Consider the following 16,971-nt stretch of genomic DNA (forward strand, 5'->3'; position numbering starts at 1 on the left):
TTTAAGGGAATAGCTAAACTGAACCCCAATAAATTTTCAAGATAGCCACAAACTCTAGAACATGGGCTCTATGCTTAGCAGAGGGAAGGCCACAGACAGTTTAGATTTACTACTTTACGCAGAGGGCCATGATTGCGAGGAATGGATTGCCCACTGAGGCAAATAATGTACAAAATTTAAGGAAGAATTCAATTAATATTTCAGGGAGTGAGCGATTTGAAAGGTTTGGGACTGGTCAGATGGATTGCAGCGAATTTTCCAGTCTTGTAGTTTTCCGTGTTTCTATTTAAAAGACAGGCAAAAAGGCAGGTTCCATTAGGATGTAATATGGTTACGACTGGATCAGTACGTTTGCAAACCCATTCTTAATGAACGTTTTGTTTTTCTCATCAGGGGTTAGGCTTAATGGTTAAATAAATTTACGAGGTCTTACCTGTTCCGCACGTGACGGTGCATTCACTGCTTCCAACTTGTTTCCAATTGAACTCCCTCTTTTTTCTTGGCCCCTCTCCCCAGGAGCTTAGCCCTTCTTCAGGACTTTTAGGGTAATCTCTGGACTGCAGCTGATTTGCATGGACTCCACTTACAAAGTTTCCCACCTCTCTTTCATGGAGAACATACACTTCACCATCAACACTGTACGATAACTGACCATTAAAAGCCTCTCCTGGAACAAGCAGAAAGGTTTCAAAGTTTACATTATGAAACCAAACCAAAATCTAAAGTGGGGCGTCTACGTGAGAGTGTTATTAAAAGCAGGAGGGAAAAGCCGAAGTGTGCACATAACTCGGATTTCCACCATACTTCAGGTGATGTTATGGTGGCAGAATGGGAGAATTTCCGAGAAAATGCCGGCCCATGGAGTGATGGCTTTGATTGTGGCAAAAATTACAAATAAGGTAACCAAAGGGCGACTCTGAGATAAACTTAAGCTTTCCACTGCACCTTTGAGGTAGAGCTGTATATGGTATTTGAGGTACAGCGGTGTATGGTATATGAGGTAGAGCTGTGTATGGTATATGAGGTAGAGCGGTATATGGTATGTGAGGCAGCGCGATGTACGGTATATGAGGTAGAGCGGTGTATGGTATATGAGGTAGAGTGGTGTATGTTATATGAGGTAGAGTGGTGTATGGTATATGAGGTAGAGCGGTGTATGGTATATGAGGTAGAGCGGTGAATGGTATATGAGGTAGAGCTGTGTATGGCATATGAGGTAGAGCGGTGAATGGTATATGAGGTAGCACGGTGTACGGTATATGAGGTAGCGCGGTGTATGGTATATGAGGTAGAGCGGTGTATGGTATATGAGGTAGAGCGGTGAATGGTATATGAGGTAGAGCGGTGTACGGTATATGACGTAGGACGGTGTATGTTATATGAGGTAGAGTGGTGTATGTTATATGAGGTAGAGCGGTGTATGGTATATGAGGTAGGACGGTGTATGGTATATGAGGTAGAGCGGTGTATGGTATATGAGGTAGAGCGGTGAATGGTATATGAGGTAGAGCGGTGTACGGTATATGAGGTAGCGCGGTGTATGTTATATGAGGTAGAGTGGTGTATGTTATATGAGGTAGAGCGGTGTATGGTATATGAGGTAGGACGGTGTATGGTATATGAGGTAGAGCGGTGAATGGTATATGAGGTAGAGCGGTGTATGGTATATGAGGTAGAGCTGTGTATGGTATATGAGGTAGAGTGGTGTATGGTATGTGAGGTAGAGCTGTGTATGGTATATGAGGTAGAGCTGTGAATGGTATATGAGGTAGAGCTGTGTATGGTATATGAGGTAGAGCGGTGTATGGTATATGAGGTAGAGCTGTGTATGGTATATGAGGTAGAGTGGTGTATGGTATGTGAGGTAGAGCTGTGTATGGTATATGAGGTAGAGCTGTGTATGGTATATGAGGTAGAGCGGTGTATGGTATATGAGGTAGAGCTGTGTATGGTATATGAGGTAGAGCTGTGTATGGTATATGAGGTAGAGCTGTGTATGGTATATGAGGTAGAGCTGTGTATGGTATATGAGGTAGAGCGGTGTATGGTATATGAAGTGAAGTGAAAGATTTTTTTTACAGACTTTGACAGTGGTCTGATGGCTGTAACGTTCTCTTCTGTATTTTTTAATATTCCTTTTTATCCACTGAGCAATTATGGGCATCACCAGTTCTATATTTTCACACTAATGGCACTATAATGAAATATTCTAAAAGCAAGGAGGTCTTGGAAGGAAGGACAAAAGACTTTTACCTAAATGTTGACCAGCCGTATGTGGTAGTGAATGGCTGCTGACGACATTGTCAGTCGGCAAAACATATTCAAACTGCACCTTGGGGTTTGCTTGTTGATATATCACCTGGAAAAAAGGTAAGGATAATAAAACTGTGCATCTATATAAAAAAAGCTTTTGATAGAGCACAAAAGTTAGTAAAATTAAAAAATTAACTCATAAAATGTGAAGAGGCCATATTCTGATTGAATTTTTCAAATCCAAATTTAGTTTATTTTATGGATCACACGTGAACCTTTCAGATATTTTTATACTCGCTGCTTGATTTTCTAAAACATACAAGCATTTTTCCACTGCCTCCAGTCTGAAAAGAGTTCCCTTACATGCTTCATCAGCCCACTCTTAACAAATAACTGCACATCTAACTTCCTTGGCGTGTGCTGATGGGGATTTGCTCCGTCAGGTTTTACTGACTCCACTTCCACAGTTCATAATTGAGACCTCAGCACAGAAACTGTTGAAATCTTTCAAACCGAGATCCTATGTCATATAGAACTTAAACAAAAGCTGAAAAATTGAACTAATAATCACCGGCATTATATTACATTTGTCTCCAATCACTGACAATATATTAACATTCTCTCCAATCACTGGCATTATATTAACATTCTCTCCAATCACTGACATTATATTAACATTCTCTCCAATCACTGACATTATATTAACATTCTCTCCAATCACTGACATTATATTAACATTCTGTCCAATCACTGACATTATATTAACATTCTCTCCAATCACTGACATTCTATGAACATTCTGTCCAATCACTGACATTATATTAACATTCTGTCCAATCACTGACAGTATATTAACATTCTCTCCAATCACTGACATTATATTAACATTCTCTCCAATCACTGACAGTATATTAACATTCTCTCCAATCACTGACATTGTATTAACATTCTCTCCAATCACTGACATTATATTAACATTCTCTCCAATCACTGACATTATATTAACATTCTCTCCAATCACTGACAATATATTAACATTCTCTCCAATCACTGACATTATATTAACATTCTCTCCAATCACTGACATTATATTAACATTCTCTCCAATCACTGACAATATATTAACATTCTCTCCAATCACTGACATTATATTAACATTCTCTCCAATCACTGACATTGTATTAACATTCTGTCCAATCACTGACATTATATTAACATTCTCTCCAATCACTGACATTATATTAACATTCTCTCCAATCACTGACAATATATTAACATTCTCTCCAATCACTGACATTATATTAACATTCTCTCCAATCACTGACATTGTATTAACATTCTCTCCAATCACTGACATTATATTAACATTCTCTCCAATCACTGACATTGTATTAACATTCTCTCCAATCACTGACATTATATTAACATTCTCTCCAATCACTGACATTGTATTAACATTCTGTCCAATCACTGACATTATATTAACATTCTCTCCAATCACTGACATTATATTAACATTCTCTCCAATCACTGACATTATATTAACATTCTCTCCAATCACTGACATTCTATGAACATTCTGTCCAATCACTGACATTATATTAACATTCTGTCCAATCACTGACAGTATATTAACATTCTCTCCAATCACTGACATTATATTAACATTCTCTCCAATCACTGACAGTATATTAACATTCTCTCCAATCACTGACATTGTATTAACATTCTCTCCAATCACTGACATTATATTAACATTCTCTCCAATCACTGACATTATATTAACATTCTCTCCAATCACTGACAATATATTAACATTCTCTCCAATCACTGACATTATATTAACATTCTCTCCAATCACTGACATTATATTAACATTCTCTCCAATCACTGACAATATATTAACATTCTCTCCAATCACTGACATTATATTAACATTCTCTCCAATCACTGACATTGTATTAACATTCTGTCCAATCACTGACATTATATTAACATTCTCTCCAATCACTGACATTATATTAACATTCTCTCCAATCACTGACAATATATTAACATTCTCTCCAATCACTGACATTATATTAACATTCTCTCCAATCACTGACATTGTATTAACATTCTCTCCAATCACTGACATTATATTAACATTCTCTCCAATCACTGACATTGTATTAACATTCTGTCCAATCACTGACATTATATTAACATTCTCTCCAATCACTGACATTATATTAACATTCTCTCCAATCACTGACATTGTATTAACATTCTCTCCAATCACTGACAATATATTAACATTCTCTCCAATCACTGACATTATATTAACATTCTCTCCAATCACTGACATTATATTAACATTCTCTCCAATCACTGACAATATATTAACATTCTCTCCAATCACTGACAGTATATTAACATTCTCTCCAATCACTGACATTATATTAACATTCTCTCCAATCACTGACATTCTATTAACATTCTCTCCAATCACTGACATTATATTAACATTCTCTCCAATCACTGACAATATATTAACATTCTCTCCAATCACTGACATTATATTAACATTCTCTCCAATCACTGACAGTATATTAACATTCTCTCCAATCACTGACATTGTATTAACATTCTGTCCAATCACTGACATTATATTAACATTCTCTCCAATCACTGACATTATATTAACATTCTCTCCAATCACTGACATTGTATTAACATTCTGTCCAATCACTGACATTATATTAACATTCTCTCCAATCACTGGCATTATATTAACATTCTCTCCAATCACTGGCATTATATTAACATTCTCTCCAATCACTGACAGTATATTAACATTCTCTCCAATCACTGGCATTATATTAACATTCTCTCCAATCACTGACAGTATATTAACATTCTCTCCAATCACTGGCATTATATTAACATTCTCTCCAATCACTGACATTATATTAACATTCTCTCCAATCACTGACAATATATTAACATTCTCTCCAATCACTGACAGTATATTAACATTCTCTCCAATCACTGACAATATATTAACATTCTCTCCAATCACTGACAATATATTAACATTCTCTCCAATCACTGACATTATATTAACATTCTCTCCAATCACTGGCATTATATTAACATTCTCTCCAATCACTGACATTATATTAACATTCTCTCCAATCACTGACAGTATATTAACATTCTCTCCAATCACTGACATTATATTAACATTCTCTCCAATCACTGACAGTATATTAACATTCTCTCCAATCACTGACATTATATTAACATTCTCTCCAATCACTGACAATATATTAACATTCTCTCCAATCACTGGCATTATATTAACATTCTCTCCAATCACTGGCATTATATTAACATTCTCTCCAATCACTGACAATATATTAACATTCTCTCCAATCACTGACATTATATTAACATTCTCTCCAATCACTGACATTATATTAACATTCTCTCCAATCACTGACAATATATTAACATTCTCTCCAATCACTGACAATATATTAACATTCTCTCCAATCACTGACATTATATTAACATTCTCTCCAATCACTGACATTATATTAACATTCTCTCCAATCACTGACAATATATTAACATTCTCTCCAATCACTGACATTATATTAACATTCTCTCCAATCACTGACAATATATTAACATTCTCTCCAATCACTGACATTATATTAACATTCTCTCCAATCACTGACAATATATTAACATTCTCTCCAATCACTGGCATTATATTAACATTCTCTCCAATCACTGACATTATATTAACATTCTGTCCAATCACTGACAGTATATTAACATTCTCTCCAATCACTGACATTATATTAACATTCTGTCCAATCACTGACAGTATATTAACATTCTCTCCAATCACTGACAATATATTAACATTCTGTCCAATCACTGACAGTATATTAACATTCTCTCCAATCACTGACATTATATTAACATTCTGTCCAATCACTGACAGTATATTAACATTCTCTCCAATCACTGACAATATATTAACATTCTCTCCAATCACTGGTATTATATTAACATTCTCTCCAATCACTGGCATTATATTAACATTCTGTCCAATCACTGACAGTATATTAACATTCTCTCCAATCACTGACATTATATTAACATTCTCTCCAATCACTGACAATATATTAACATTCTGTCCAATCACTGACATTATATTAACATTCTCTCCAATCACTGACAATATATTAACATTCTCTCCAATCACTGACAATGTATTAACATTCTCTCCAATCACTGACAGGATATTAATATTCTCTCCAATCACTGACATTATGTTAATTTACACTCCAATCACTGGCATTATATTAACATTCCCTCCAATCACTGGCATTATATTTGTAAGGAATCTTACAACACCAGGTTATAGTCCAACTGTTTTATTTGAAAATCACAAGCTTTCGGAGGCTTTCTCCTTCGTCAGGTGAGCAAGTGTGGGATTCCATGGGAGGTTACCGCATTTATAGTCAGAGAACAATACCTGGTGATTACAGATAATCTTTCCAACTGCCCGTTGTCAAGGCAATCAAAGTGTTCAGACAGAGTGATGTTACCCACAGGACCACCGAATACACAAACGGCCAGAACACAAGACAGACAGAGAGAGAGAGAGAGAGAGAATCATCCGAAAGGAAGAGAAAGACAGAGAATGACCCGTTGTGTGAAAAACAGATAACTTTTTTTCGCTGGTGTGGTTACGTGTAGCGTGACATGAACCCAAGATCCCGGTTGAGGCCGTCCTCATGGGTGCGGAACTTGGCTATCAATTTCTGTTCGACGATTTTGCGTTGTCGTGTGTCTCGAAGGCCGCCTTGGAGAACGCTTACCCGAAGATCGGTGGCTGAATGTCCTTGACTGCTGAAGTGTTCCCCAACTGTGAGGGAACCCTCCTGTCTGGCGATTGTTGCGCGGTGTCCGTTCATCCGTTGTCGCAGTGTCTGCATGGTCTCGCCAATGTACCATGCTTCGGGGCATCCTTTCCTGCAACGTATGAGATAGACAATGTTGGCCGAGTCACAGGAGTATGAACCATGTACCTGGTGGGTGGTGTCCTCTCGTGTGATGGTGGTGTCTGTGTCGATGATCTGGCATGTCTTGCAGAGGTTGCCGTGGCAGGGTTGTGTGGTGTCGTGGACGCTGTTCTCCTGAAAGCTGGGTAATTTGCTGCAAACGATGGTCTGTTTGAGGTTGGGTGGCTGTTTGAAGGCGAGTAGTGGAGGTGTGGGGATGGCCTTAGCGAGGTGTTCGTCGTCATCGATGACATGTTGAAGGCTGCGAAGAACATGGCGTAGTTTTTCCGCTCCGGGGAAGTACTGGACGACGAAGGGTACTCTGTTGGTTGCGCCCCGTGTTAGTCTTCTGAGGAGGTCTATGCGATTTTTAGCTGTGGCCCGTCGGAACTGTCGATCGATGAGTCGAGCGTCATATCCCGTTCTTACTAGGGCGTCTTTCAGTGTCTGTAGGTGTCCATCGCGTTCCTCCTCATCTAAGCAGATCCTGTGTATTCGCAGGGCCTTTCCATAGGGGATGGCCTCTTTGACATGGGTAGGGTGGGAGCTGGAAAAGTGGAGCTTCATGAGGTTGTCCGTGGGCTTGCGGTAGAGTGAGGTGCTGAGGTGCCCGTCTTTGATGGAGATTCGTGTGTCCAAGAAAGAAACCGATTCTGAGGAGTAGTCCATGGTGAGTTTGATGGTGGGATGAAACTTATTGATGTTATCGTGTAGTCTCTTCAGTGATTCTTCGCCATGGGTCCATAGGAAGAAAATGTCGTCGATGTATCTGGTGTATAGCGTTGGTTGGAGGTCCTGTGCAGTGAAGAAGTCCAGCTCGAACTTGTGCATGAAAATGTTGGCGTATTGGGGTGCAAATTTGGTCCCCATGGCTGTTCCATGTGTTTGGGTAAAGAACTGGTTGTCGAAGGTGAAGACATTGTGATCCAGGATGAAGCGGATGAGTTGTAGGATGGCATCTGGAGATTGGCTGTTGTTGGTGTTGAGTACTGAGGCTGTTGCAGCGATGCCATCATCGTGGGGGATACCGGTGTAGAGTGCCGAGACGTCCATCGTGGTGAGAAGTGTTCCTGGTTCAACTAGTCCGTGGGTGCTGAGTTTTTGTAGGAAGTCTGTAGTGTCGTGACAGAAGCTGGGGGTTCCCTGTACGATGGGTTTCAGGATGCCCTCGACGTATCCAGAGAGGTTCTCACACAGGGTTCCGTTGCCTGATACGATAGGACGTCTGGGTGTGTTGGCTTTGTGTATCTTTGGGAGGCAGTAGAAGTCTCCCACGCGGGGAGTACGTGGGATGAGAGCACGTAGGATACTTTGAAGGTCTGGATCGAAGGTCTTGATCAGTTTGTTGAGCTGGTGGGTGTGTTCCTTGGTCGGATCTGCGGGTAGCCGTCTGTAGTGTTCCTGGTTGTCCAGTTGTCGATATGCTTCTTTGCAATAGTCCGTTCTGTTCTGTATGACGATGGCTCCTCCTTTGTCCGCTGGTTTGATGACGATGTTGCGGTTGGTCTTGAGAGTGTCGATGGCGTTGCGTTGTGCTCGGGTGACATTCAGGACCGTCTTGTGAGCGCGGCTGATGACAATCGCCAGACAGGAGGGTTCCCTCCCAGTCGGGGAACACTTCAGCAGTCAAGGACATTCAGCCACCGATCTTCGGGTAAGCGTTCTCGAAGGCGGCCTTCGAGACACATGACAATGCAAAATCGTCGAACAGAAATTGATAGCCAAGTTCCGCACCCATGAGGACGGCCTCACCCGGGATCATGGGTTCATGTCACGCTACACGTAACCCCACCAGCGAAAGAAAGTTATCTGTTTTTAACACAACAGGTCATTCTCTGTCTTTCTCTTCCTTTCGGATGTTTCTCTCTCTCTCTCTGTCTGTCTTGTGTTCTGGCCGTTTGTGTATTCGGTGGTCCTGTGGGTAACATCACTCTGTCTGAACACTTTGATTGCCTTGACAACGGGCAGTTGGAAAGATTATCTGTAATCACCAGGTATTGTTCTCTGACTATAAATGCGGTAACCTCCCATGGAATCCCACACTTGCTCACCTGACGAAGGAGAAAGCCTCCGAAAGCTTGTGATTTTCAAATAAAACAGTTGGACTATAACCTGGTGTTGTAAGATTCCTTACATTTGTCAACCCCAGTCCATCACTGGCATCTCCACATCATGGCATTATATTAACATTCTCTCCAATCACTGGGATTATATTAACATTCTCTCCAATCACTGGCATTATATTAATATTCTCTCCAATCACTGGCATTATATTAACATTCTCTCCAATCACTGGCTTTATATTAACATTCTCTCCAATCACTGGGATCATATTAACATTCTCTCCAATCACTGACATTCTATTAACATTCTCTCCAATCACTGACATTATATTAAGATTCTCTCCAATCACTGACAATATATTAACTTTCTCTCCAATCACTGACAGTATATTAACATTCTCTCCAATCACTGACATTATATTAACATTCTCTCCAATCACTGACATTATATTAACATTCTGTCCAATCACTGACATTCTATTAACATTCTCTCCAATCACTGACATTCTATTAACATTCTCTCCAATCACTGACATTATATTAACATTCTCTCCAATCACTGACATTATATTAACATTCTCTCCAATCACTGACATTCTATTAACATTCTCTCCAATCACTGACATTATATTAACATTCTCTCCAATCACTGACATTCTATTAACATTCTCTCCAATCACTGACATTATATTAACATTCTCTCCAATCACTGACATTCTATTAACATTCTCTCCAATCACTGACAGTATATTAACATTCTGTCCAATCACTGACATTATATTAACATTCTCTCCAATCACTGACATTCTATTAACATTCTCTCCAATCACTGACAATATATTAACATTCTGTCCAATCACTGACATTGTATTAACATTCTCTCCAATCACTGACATTATATTAACATTCTCTCCAATCACTGACAGTATATTAACATTCTGTCCAATCACTGACATTATATTAACATTCTCTCCAATCACTGACATTCTATTAACATTCTCTCCAATCACTGACATTATATTAACATTCTCTCCAATCACTGACATTATATTAACATTCTCTCCAATCACTGACATTATATTAACATTCTCTCCAATCACTGACATTATATTAACATTCTCTCCAATCACTGACAATATATTAACATTCTCTCCAATCACTGGGATCATATTAACATTTTCTCCAATCACTGACATTATATTAACATTCTCTCCAATCACTGACAATATATTAACATTCTCTCCAATCACTGACAGTATATTAACATTCTCTCCAATCACTGACATTATATTAACATTCTCTCCAATCACTGACATTATATTAACATTCTCTCCAATCACTGACATTCTATTAACATTCTCTCCAATCACTGACATTATATTAACATTCTCTCCAATCACTGACATTATATTAACATTCTCTCCAATCACTGACATTATATTAACATTCTCTCCAATCACTGACAATATATTAACATTCTCTCCAATCACTGACATTATATTAACATTCTCTCCAATCACTGACATTATATTAACATTCTCTCCAATCACTGGGATTATATTAACATTCTCTCCAATCACTGACAGTATATTAACATTCTCTCCAATCACTGACATTGTATTAACATTCTCTCCAATCACTGACAGTATATTAACATTCTCTCCAATCACTGACATTGTATTAACATTCTCTCCAATCACTGACATTATATTAACATTCTCTCCAATCACTGACATTATATTAACATTCTCTCCAATCACTGACATTATATTAACATTCTCTCCAATCACTGACATTATATTAACATTCTCTCCAATCACTGACAATATATTAACATTCTCTCCAATCACTGACATTATATTAACATTCTCTCCAATCACTGACATTATATTAACATTCTCTCCAATCACTGACATTATATTAACATTCTCTCCAATCACTGGGATCATATTAACATTTTCTCCAATCACTGACATTCTATTAACATTCTCTCCAATCACTGACATTATATTAACATTCTCTCCAATCACTGACATTATATTAACATTCTCTCCAATCACTGACAATATATTAACATTCTCTCCAATCACTGACATTATATTAACATTCTCTCCAATCACTGGGATCATATTAACATTCTCTCCAATCACTGACATTCTATTAACATTCTCTCCAATCACTGACATTATATTAACATTCTCTCCAATCACTGGGATCATATTAACATTCTCTCCAATCACTGACATTCTATTAACATTCTCTCCAATCACTGACATTATATTAACATTCTCTCCAATCACTGGATTTATATTAACATTCTCTCCAATCACTGGGATCATATTAACATTCTCTCCAATCACTGACATTATATTAACATTCTCTCCAATCACTGACATTATATTAACATTCTCTCCAATCACTGACATTCTATTAACATTCTCTCCAATCACTGTGATTATGTTAACTTTCTCTGCAATCACTGACATTCTATTAACATTCTCTCCAATCACTGGCATTATTTTGATGCTTTTTTGATGTTTCTTATTCATTTCTATTTTACTGAGGCCTTACAACTGTTCCCTAGTGTTGTTATTGACTGATCGCCAGATTCTTGAAGCTTTCTTTTACTGGAGTTTTTAACTTCAAACCCCAGAGGGTTGGAGCCTTTGATTTATGAGCAGGGTAACTGTGAAGCTTTGTTGGCATTTCAAAGGAATTGCCCAGCTTAGATCTGCAGTTTAAACTTACGTAGACATCCAGAATTTCACTGGTTGGCCCCTCAGCAATGAAGGATTCCCCTGCTGTAGTACTGATCTCATTTGGCCTCCTGTACTTGAACAAGGTTCCTGCCGCTTCGTAAGAGCCTGGCCTATCTATGGCCCAGTTTCCGTTAATGATAGGTTGGCCAAAGTGGCTTCTCAAAGCTGCAAATACAAACAATACAAGCCAGTGAATGTCAGTTAAAATAAACCAGGTCACAGGATAATAAATTCTGTAATAACAGGTGCAGACATCTTCAGCTATTGCTATGTCTTAGGTGTGTCCAATGCAATTCTGGAACAAAATGTGCAGTTGCTGTGAATAGCCTGTTGAGATTGCATGAGGAGATGAAGAAAAACAAGTAGGTATGCATGATTAGAGATCTTCCTTCAGAGAGGATAGGGAGAAGGCAGGGATGTCTAACCAGTGGTCCCAGTGCTACTCATGGCCCTCAGGCCCTGATATTCTGGCCCTTGAAGCACAGGCAACTCAGTTCCATGTGCACTTATATTTTTTATTTTACAGGCCTGGAGGTGTGGAAAGGATTATTTTTAACATTGTTGCCTGAGTCAGAACATCAAAATCTGATGGTATTAGCAACTTGAAATCTGTGCAAATTAATGGGAACATGGAGACAGTCTTCATATATGTCATCCCTGAGACTCCATGGCCTGCAGATGAAGAAAGTTCAGACACCCTTTGTCTTTGTCAGTTTCATACACAGGCCTATATCCACTCCAAACTGAAACTGATACACCTCATTCCTGTAGTGAATAGGTTAGTGTGCCACAGGATTAATAATGAATCTTTTCGCAAGTTACACACTGAAAACATGTACGTGATGCCAACTGTACCCTCCGATTGCTCCAGCAGAAGCAGACAGCACAGTAACAGACCACATGTATTTCAGTCCAAATTATAAATTGAGTATATTGTATTGCATAAATTCATTCAGAAACAAAATAAATCATCAGGTAAAGAGCAATAATATAGTGTAAAGATAACAATAACATAGCATTTCAGAATTCTCAAGAGTCCTTCTTCAGAGTCCTCTATCTCATGGAACTTTGTCCCACCACTGCATTACAGAGTCAAGTGGTTGAAATGTGTGAACTGAAGATATGGTGAAGGCCATGGACAGCATCCTAGGACAACAATCTTCAGCTGCTTCATCAATAAGCTTCTCTCTGTCATAAGGTCAGATGTATGGCTGTTTGCTGATGGTTACAGTGTTCAGCTCTGTTCGCAATTCCTCAGATAATGAAGCAGTCCATGTCCGCGTGCAGCAAGACCCGGACAACATCCATGATTGGGCTGATAAATGGGAAGTAACATTCACGTCACACACGTGCCAGGCAATGACCATCTCCAACAAGAGGCAGTCTAACCACCTCCCCTTGACATTCAATGGCATTACCATCGCCGTATCCCCCACCATCGACATTCTGGGGGTCGCCATTGAACAGAAACTCAACTGGATCAGCCACATAAATGCCTTGGCTACTACAGCAGGTGAGAGGCTGTGTTTTCTGTGGTGATTGGCTCACCTCCTGACTTCCAAAAGCCACTCCACCACCTACAAGGCACAAGGCAGGAGTGTGATGGAATACTCTCCATTTGCCTGGATGGTGCAGTTGCAACAGAACTCAAGAGGCTCAACACCATCCAGGACAAAGCCGCCCACTTGATCGGAAGCCCATCCACCACCTCAAACATCCACCACCGACATACTGTGGCTGCAGTGTGTACTACGTACAGGATGCACTGCAGCAACTTGCCATGGGGATTTTGGCAGCACTTGCCAAACCCGCGACCTCCACCAGCTAGAAGGACAAAGGCAGCAGGTGCATGGAAAGACCATCATCTCCAAGTCACACACCATCCTGAACTTGGACATAGATCAAATAGTTAGAAGTAGCCAGCATGGATTTCAAAAGGAACGATTGTACTTGACAAACTTCATAGAATTCTTTGAGGAGGTAACAGATATGGTAGATGGGGGAAATGCATTGATGTAGTTTACATGGGCTTGGTAAATGCTTTGACAAGGTACCACATGGGAGATTACTCGTGAAGATTAAGGGGTAAAGAATTAAGGGGAGGAGCAAGCGGAATTAAAAATTGGTTCGAAGGGTGAGCCGGAGTTAAAGGCAGATTTTCAGAGTGGTTGGAAGTGGTGTCCCACAGGGTTTGGTTCTGGGCCCATTTCTGGTCACTGTGTATTATCAATGATTTGGACATGGACCTCGAAGGAGTGGTGTCGAAATTTGCAGGTGATACCAAAGTAGTTAATTCTTTGAAAGACCAAGGGAAGCTGCAAAGGGATATTAATAAGATGAGGGAATGGGATAAAAAGTGGCAGATGGAATTCAATGTCATTAAGTATGAGGTTAATATTTTGTTTAAAAAGTAACAGCAGTAATACTGTGAATGGAAGTAGGCTCAGTGCCGTGGAAGAGCAGAGGACTTTGGGGGCACAGGCTCACAGGACATTAAAGGTAGAGCCTCAGGTTGATGAGACAGAAAAACAGAATTCTAGGCTTTATCACAAGAGGTATAAAATACAAAAGCCAAGAGGTAATGACAAGCCTATATAGAATGTTAATAAGACCTCAGTTAGAGTACTGTGTGCAGTATTGGGCTCCACACTACAGGAAAAATATTGAGGCTTTCGAGAGGGTGGTATGAGGAAATACAAATACAAAGATAGATTTAAAAAACTGGGACTTTTTATTGTTAGAAAATGAAAATTACATATGATAGAAGGCGACATGAGGAAAAACTTTTTTATGCAGCGAGTAGTTATGATCGGGAATGCACTGCCTAAAGGGTGGTGGAAGCAGATTCAATCATGGCTTTCAAAAAAGAATTGGATAAATACTTGAAGGGAAAAAAATTGCAGGGCTCCGGGGAAAGAGTGAAGGAATGGGACTAACTGGATTGCTCTTACAACGAGCCGGCATGAGCTCGATGGACCAAATGGCCTCCTTCTGTGCCCTAACCATTCTATGATTCAAATCATGAAAGGATAGAAGCAGAAACAAAATACTGCAGAAGCTGGAAATCTGAAATAAAAACAGAAAATGCTGGAAACACTCAGCAGGCCAGGCAGCATCTGTGGAGAGAGAAACAGAGTTAATGTTTTAAGTCGATAACTTTTCATCAGGACAGTAGAAGCAGACCGTTTCCAATAGTTGAGGGGTCTAGAACAAGGAGCCTTGGGAAAAGATTAAATGTAAGAGAACAGAAAGTTGTGAGGCTGTGGGATTCACTTCCAGGATTAGTGACTGAGGCAGAAACTATGTCAACATTTAAGATTAGATTGGATAGGTGGATGAAGAAAAAGGATTTAAAGGGATATGAGAACAGAATGGGTAAATGTGATTGGGTGTATTTGCTCGCATGGAGGGTAAACGCCAACACAGACTAGTTGGGCCGAATGGCCTGTTTCTATGTTGTATTTTCTATGTATTTCTATGCATAACATTAAATACCAGTGAACACAATTGCGTACGTTAGTGTACCTGGTACAACTAACTTTATACCTGGAGGAGACAGGATAAGGGAGAAAATCAGAAAGAAAACAGAAGGAGGAAGAAAAATGTGTGACAATTGCTAACAAGCAATGGGCAGGGTGAGATGGCGTAGCTTGTGACCCTAACATCTGTTTAGAACTGTAAGTTGCCTCAGTCCTGTCACCAGGCTGCTGCATTATTACAAATCACGGATAATGCATGTGCAGAGGATACAAAAATCAGTTAAATATTTTAGATATTCATGGAATGTGAGGTGAAATTAACAAAACATGAAAATGTTGGCAAAACTGCTGCTAAACATAACATGAGTTTAAATGACAAATGGAGTGTCAGAGAATTAGAAATGATGCTTTTGTTCAGTTTGCACAGGGACACAATTTTGAAAGATTCATGTGGCACTGCTGCAGATTTTTTTCTTTGCACAAATATTAACAGTGCTAAATCAAACAGCTTCTTACACTCAGTCTAACTGTTCCTTTCATTGCTATTTACCCATTACTTTCAAGGGGATGCATCCTCTGCAGAGTAACTATTCCCACAGCAACAATCAGTCATCCTGCTTTGAGAAGCTACATGAAACTCAAAAAATCATTACTATAGGATGATATTTTCAAATGCTGTTAAAATTTTATTTTGCATAGCTGAAAAAATACAAATACATAGAATAAACAAATAAACCTGGTTAGCTTTGATATATACTTCAAGAGGGCAGCTGACCAGGTAATATGTCAACTGATAATATGACATGAAGGTATATGAAGAGAATATGGGTAATTTTGTGAGGAGGGGTGCTGGTGTCGAGTCTCAGTAGTTGGGGGCATGTATCAAAGACAGGGCTTAATACTATATAGTGACTATACTGCAACCTGTGCTCATGCCTGCACAGACTCCACTTGGGCAGTAGATCATCATAACATTATCCTATAATGCCACACTCCTGGCCATGACATATTCTGTTTGTAATTCTTAGGAGTTGGCTCTTGACTGAAAACATGAAATAAATATATCATTTTGTAGCTCTTGTAGAAAATGCCATTTACACAATTGTTCTGGGGTTATCCCTCCGTCCCCCACACATTTCCCAGCTCTACTGCTGAAGTTACAGCAGATGAACGGGAGAACCCCCTGCGGAAATTCACCCCCCCCCCGAGTGAAGCCCAGTTGGCTGTTCTAGTGTAGGGAGAATGCAGGACAGGAATGGTGGAATACAGCCTGTTTACTGCAGAAGGGAGAATGTAGGAACATAGGAAGTGGAGTAGGCCATTTAGCCCCTTGAGCCTGTTCTGCCATTCAATG

At 39.4% G+C, this 16,971-nt stretch overlaps 1 protein-coding gene across 1 annotated transcript in view; it reads right to left on the reverse strand.

The window, feature by feature from the left end:
* Window positions 1-16,971, reverse strand: part of LOC137328836 (thrombospondin type-1 domain-containing protein 4-like) — a 345,688-nt gene that overhangs the window by 42,772 nt on the left and 285,945 nt on the right. Inside the window, exons 8-10 of the mRNA XM_067994368.1 lie at window positions 12,128-12,303; window positions 2,254-2,359; window positions 434-667 (exon numbers count right to left, since the gene is read on the reverse strand). Of these exons, the coding sequence (XP_067850469.1) occupies window positions 434-667; window positions 2,254-2,359; window positions 12,128-12,303 (516 nt within the window). The remainder of the gene's footprint in view (window positions 1-433; window positions 668-2,253; window positions 2,360-12,127; window positions 12,304-16,971) is intronic.

This window comes from Heptranchias perlo, chromosome 1, assembly GCF_035084215.1.
Source record: "Heptranchias perlo isolate sHepPer1 chromosome 1, sHepPer1.hap1, whole genome shotgun sequence".
Taxonomy (NCBI): Eukaryota; Metazoa; Chordata; class Chondrichthyes; order Hexanchiformes; family Hexanchidae; genus Heptranchias; species Heptranchias perlo.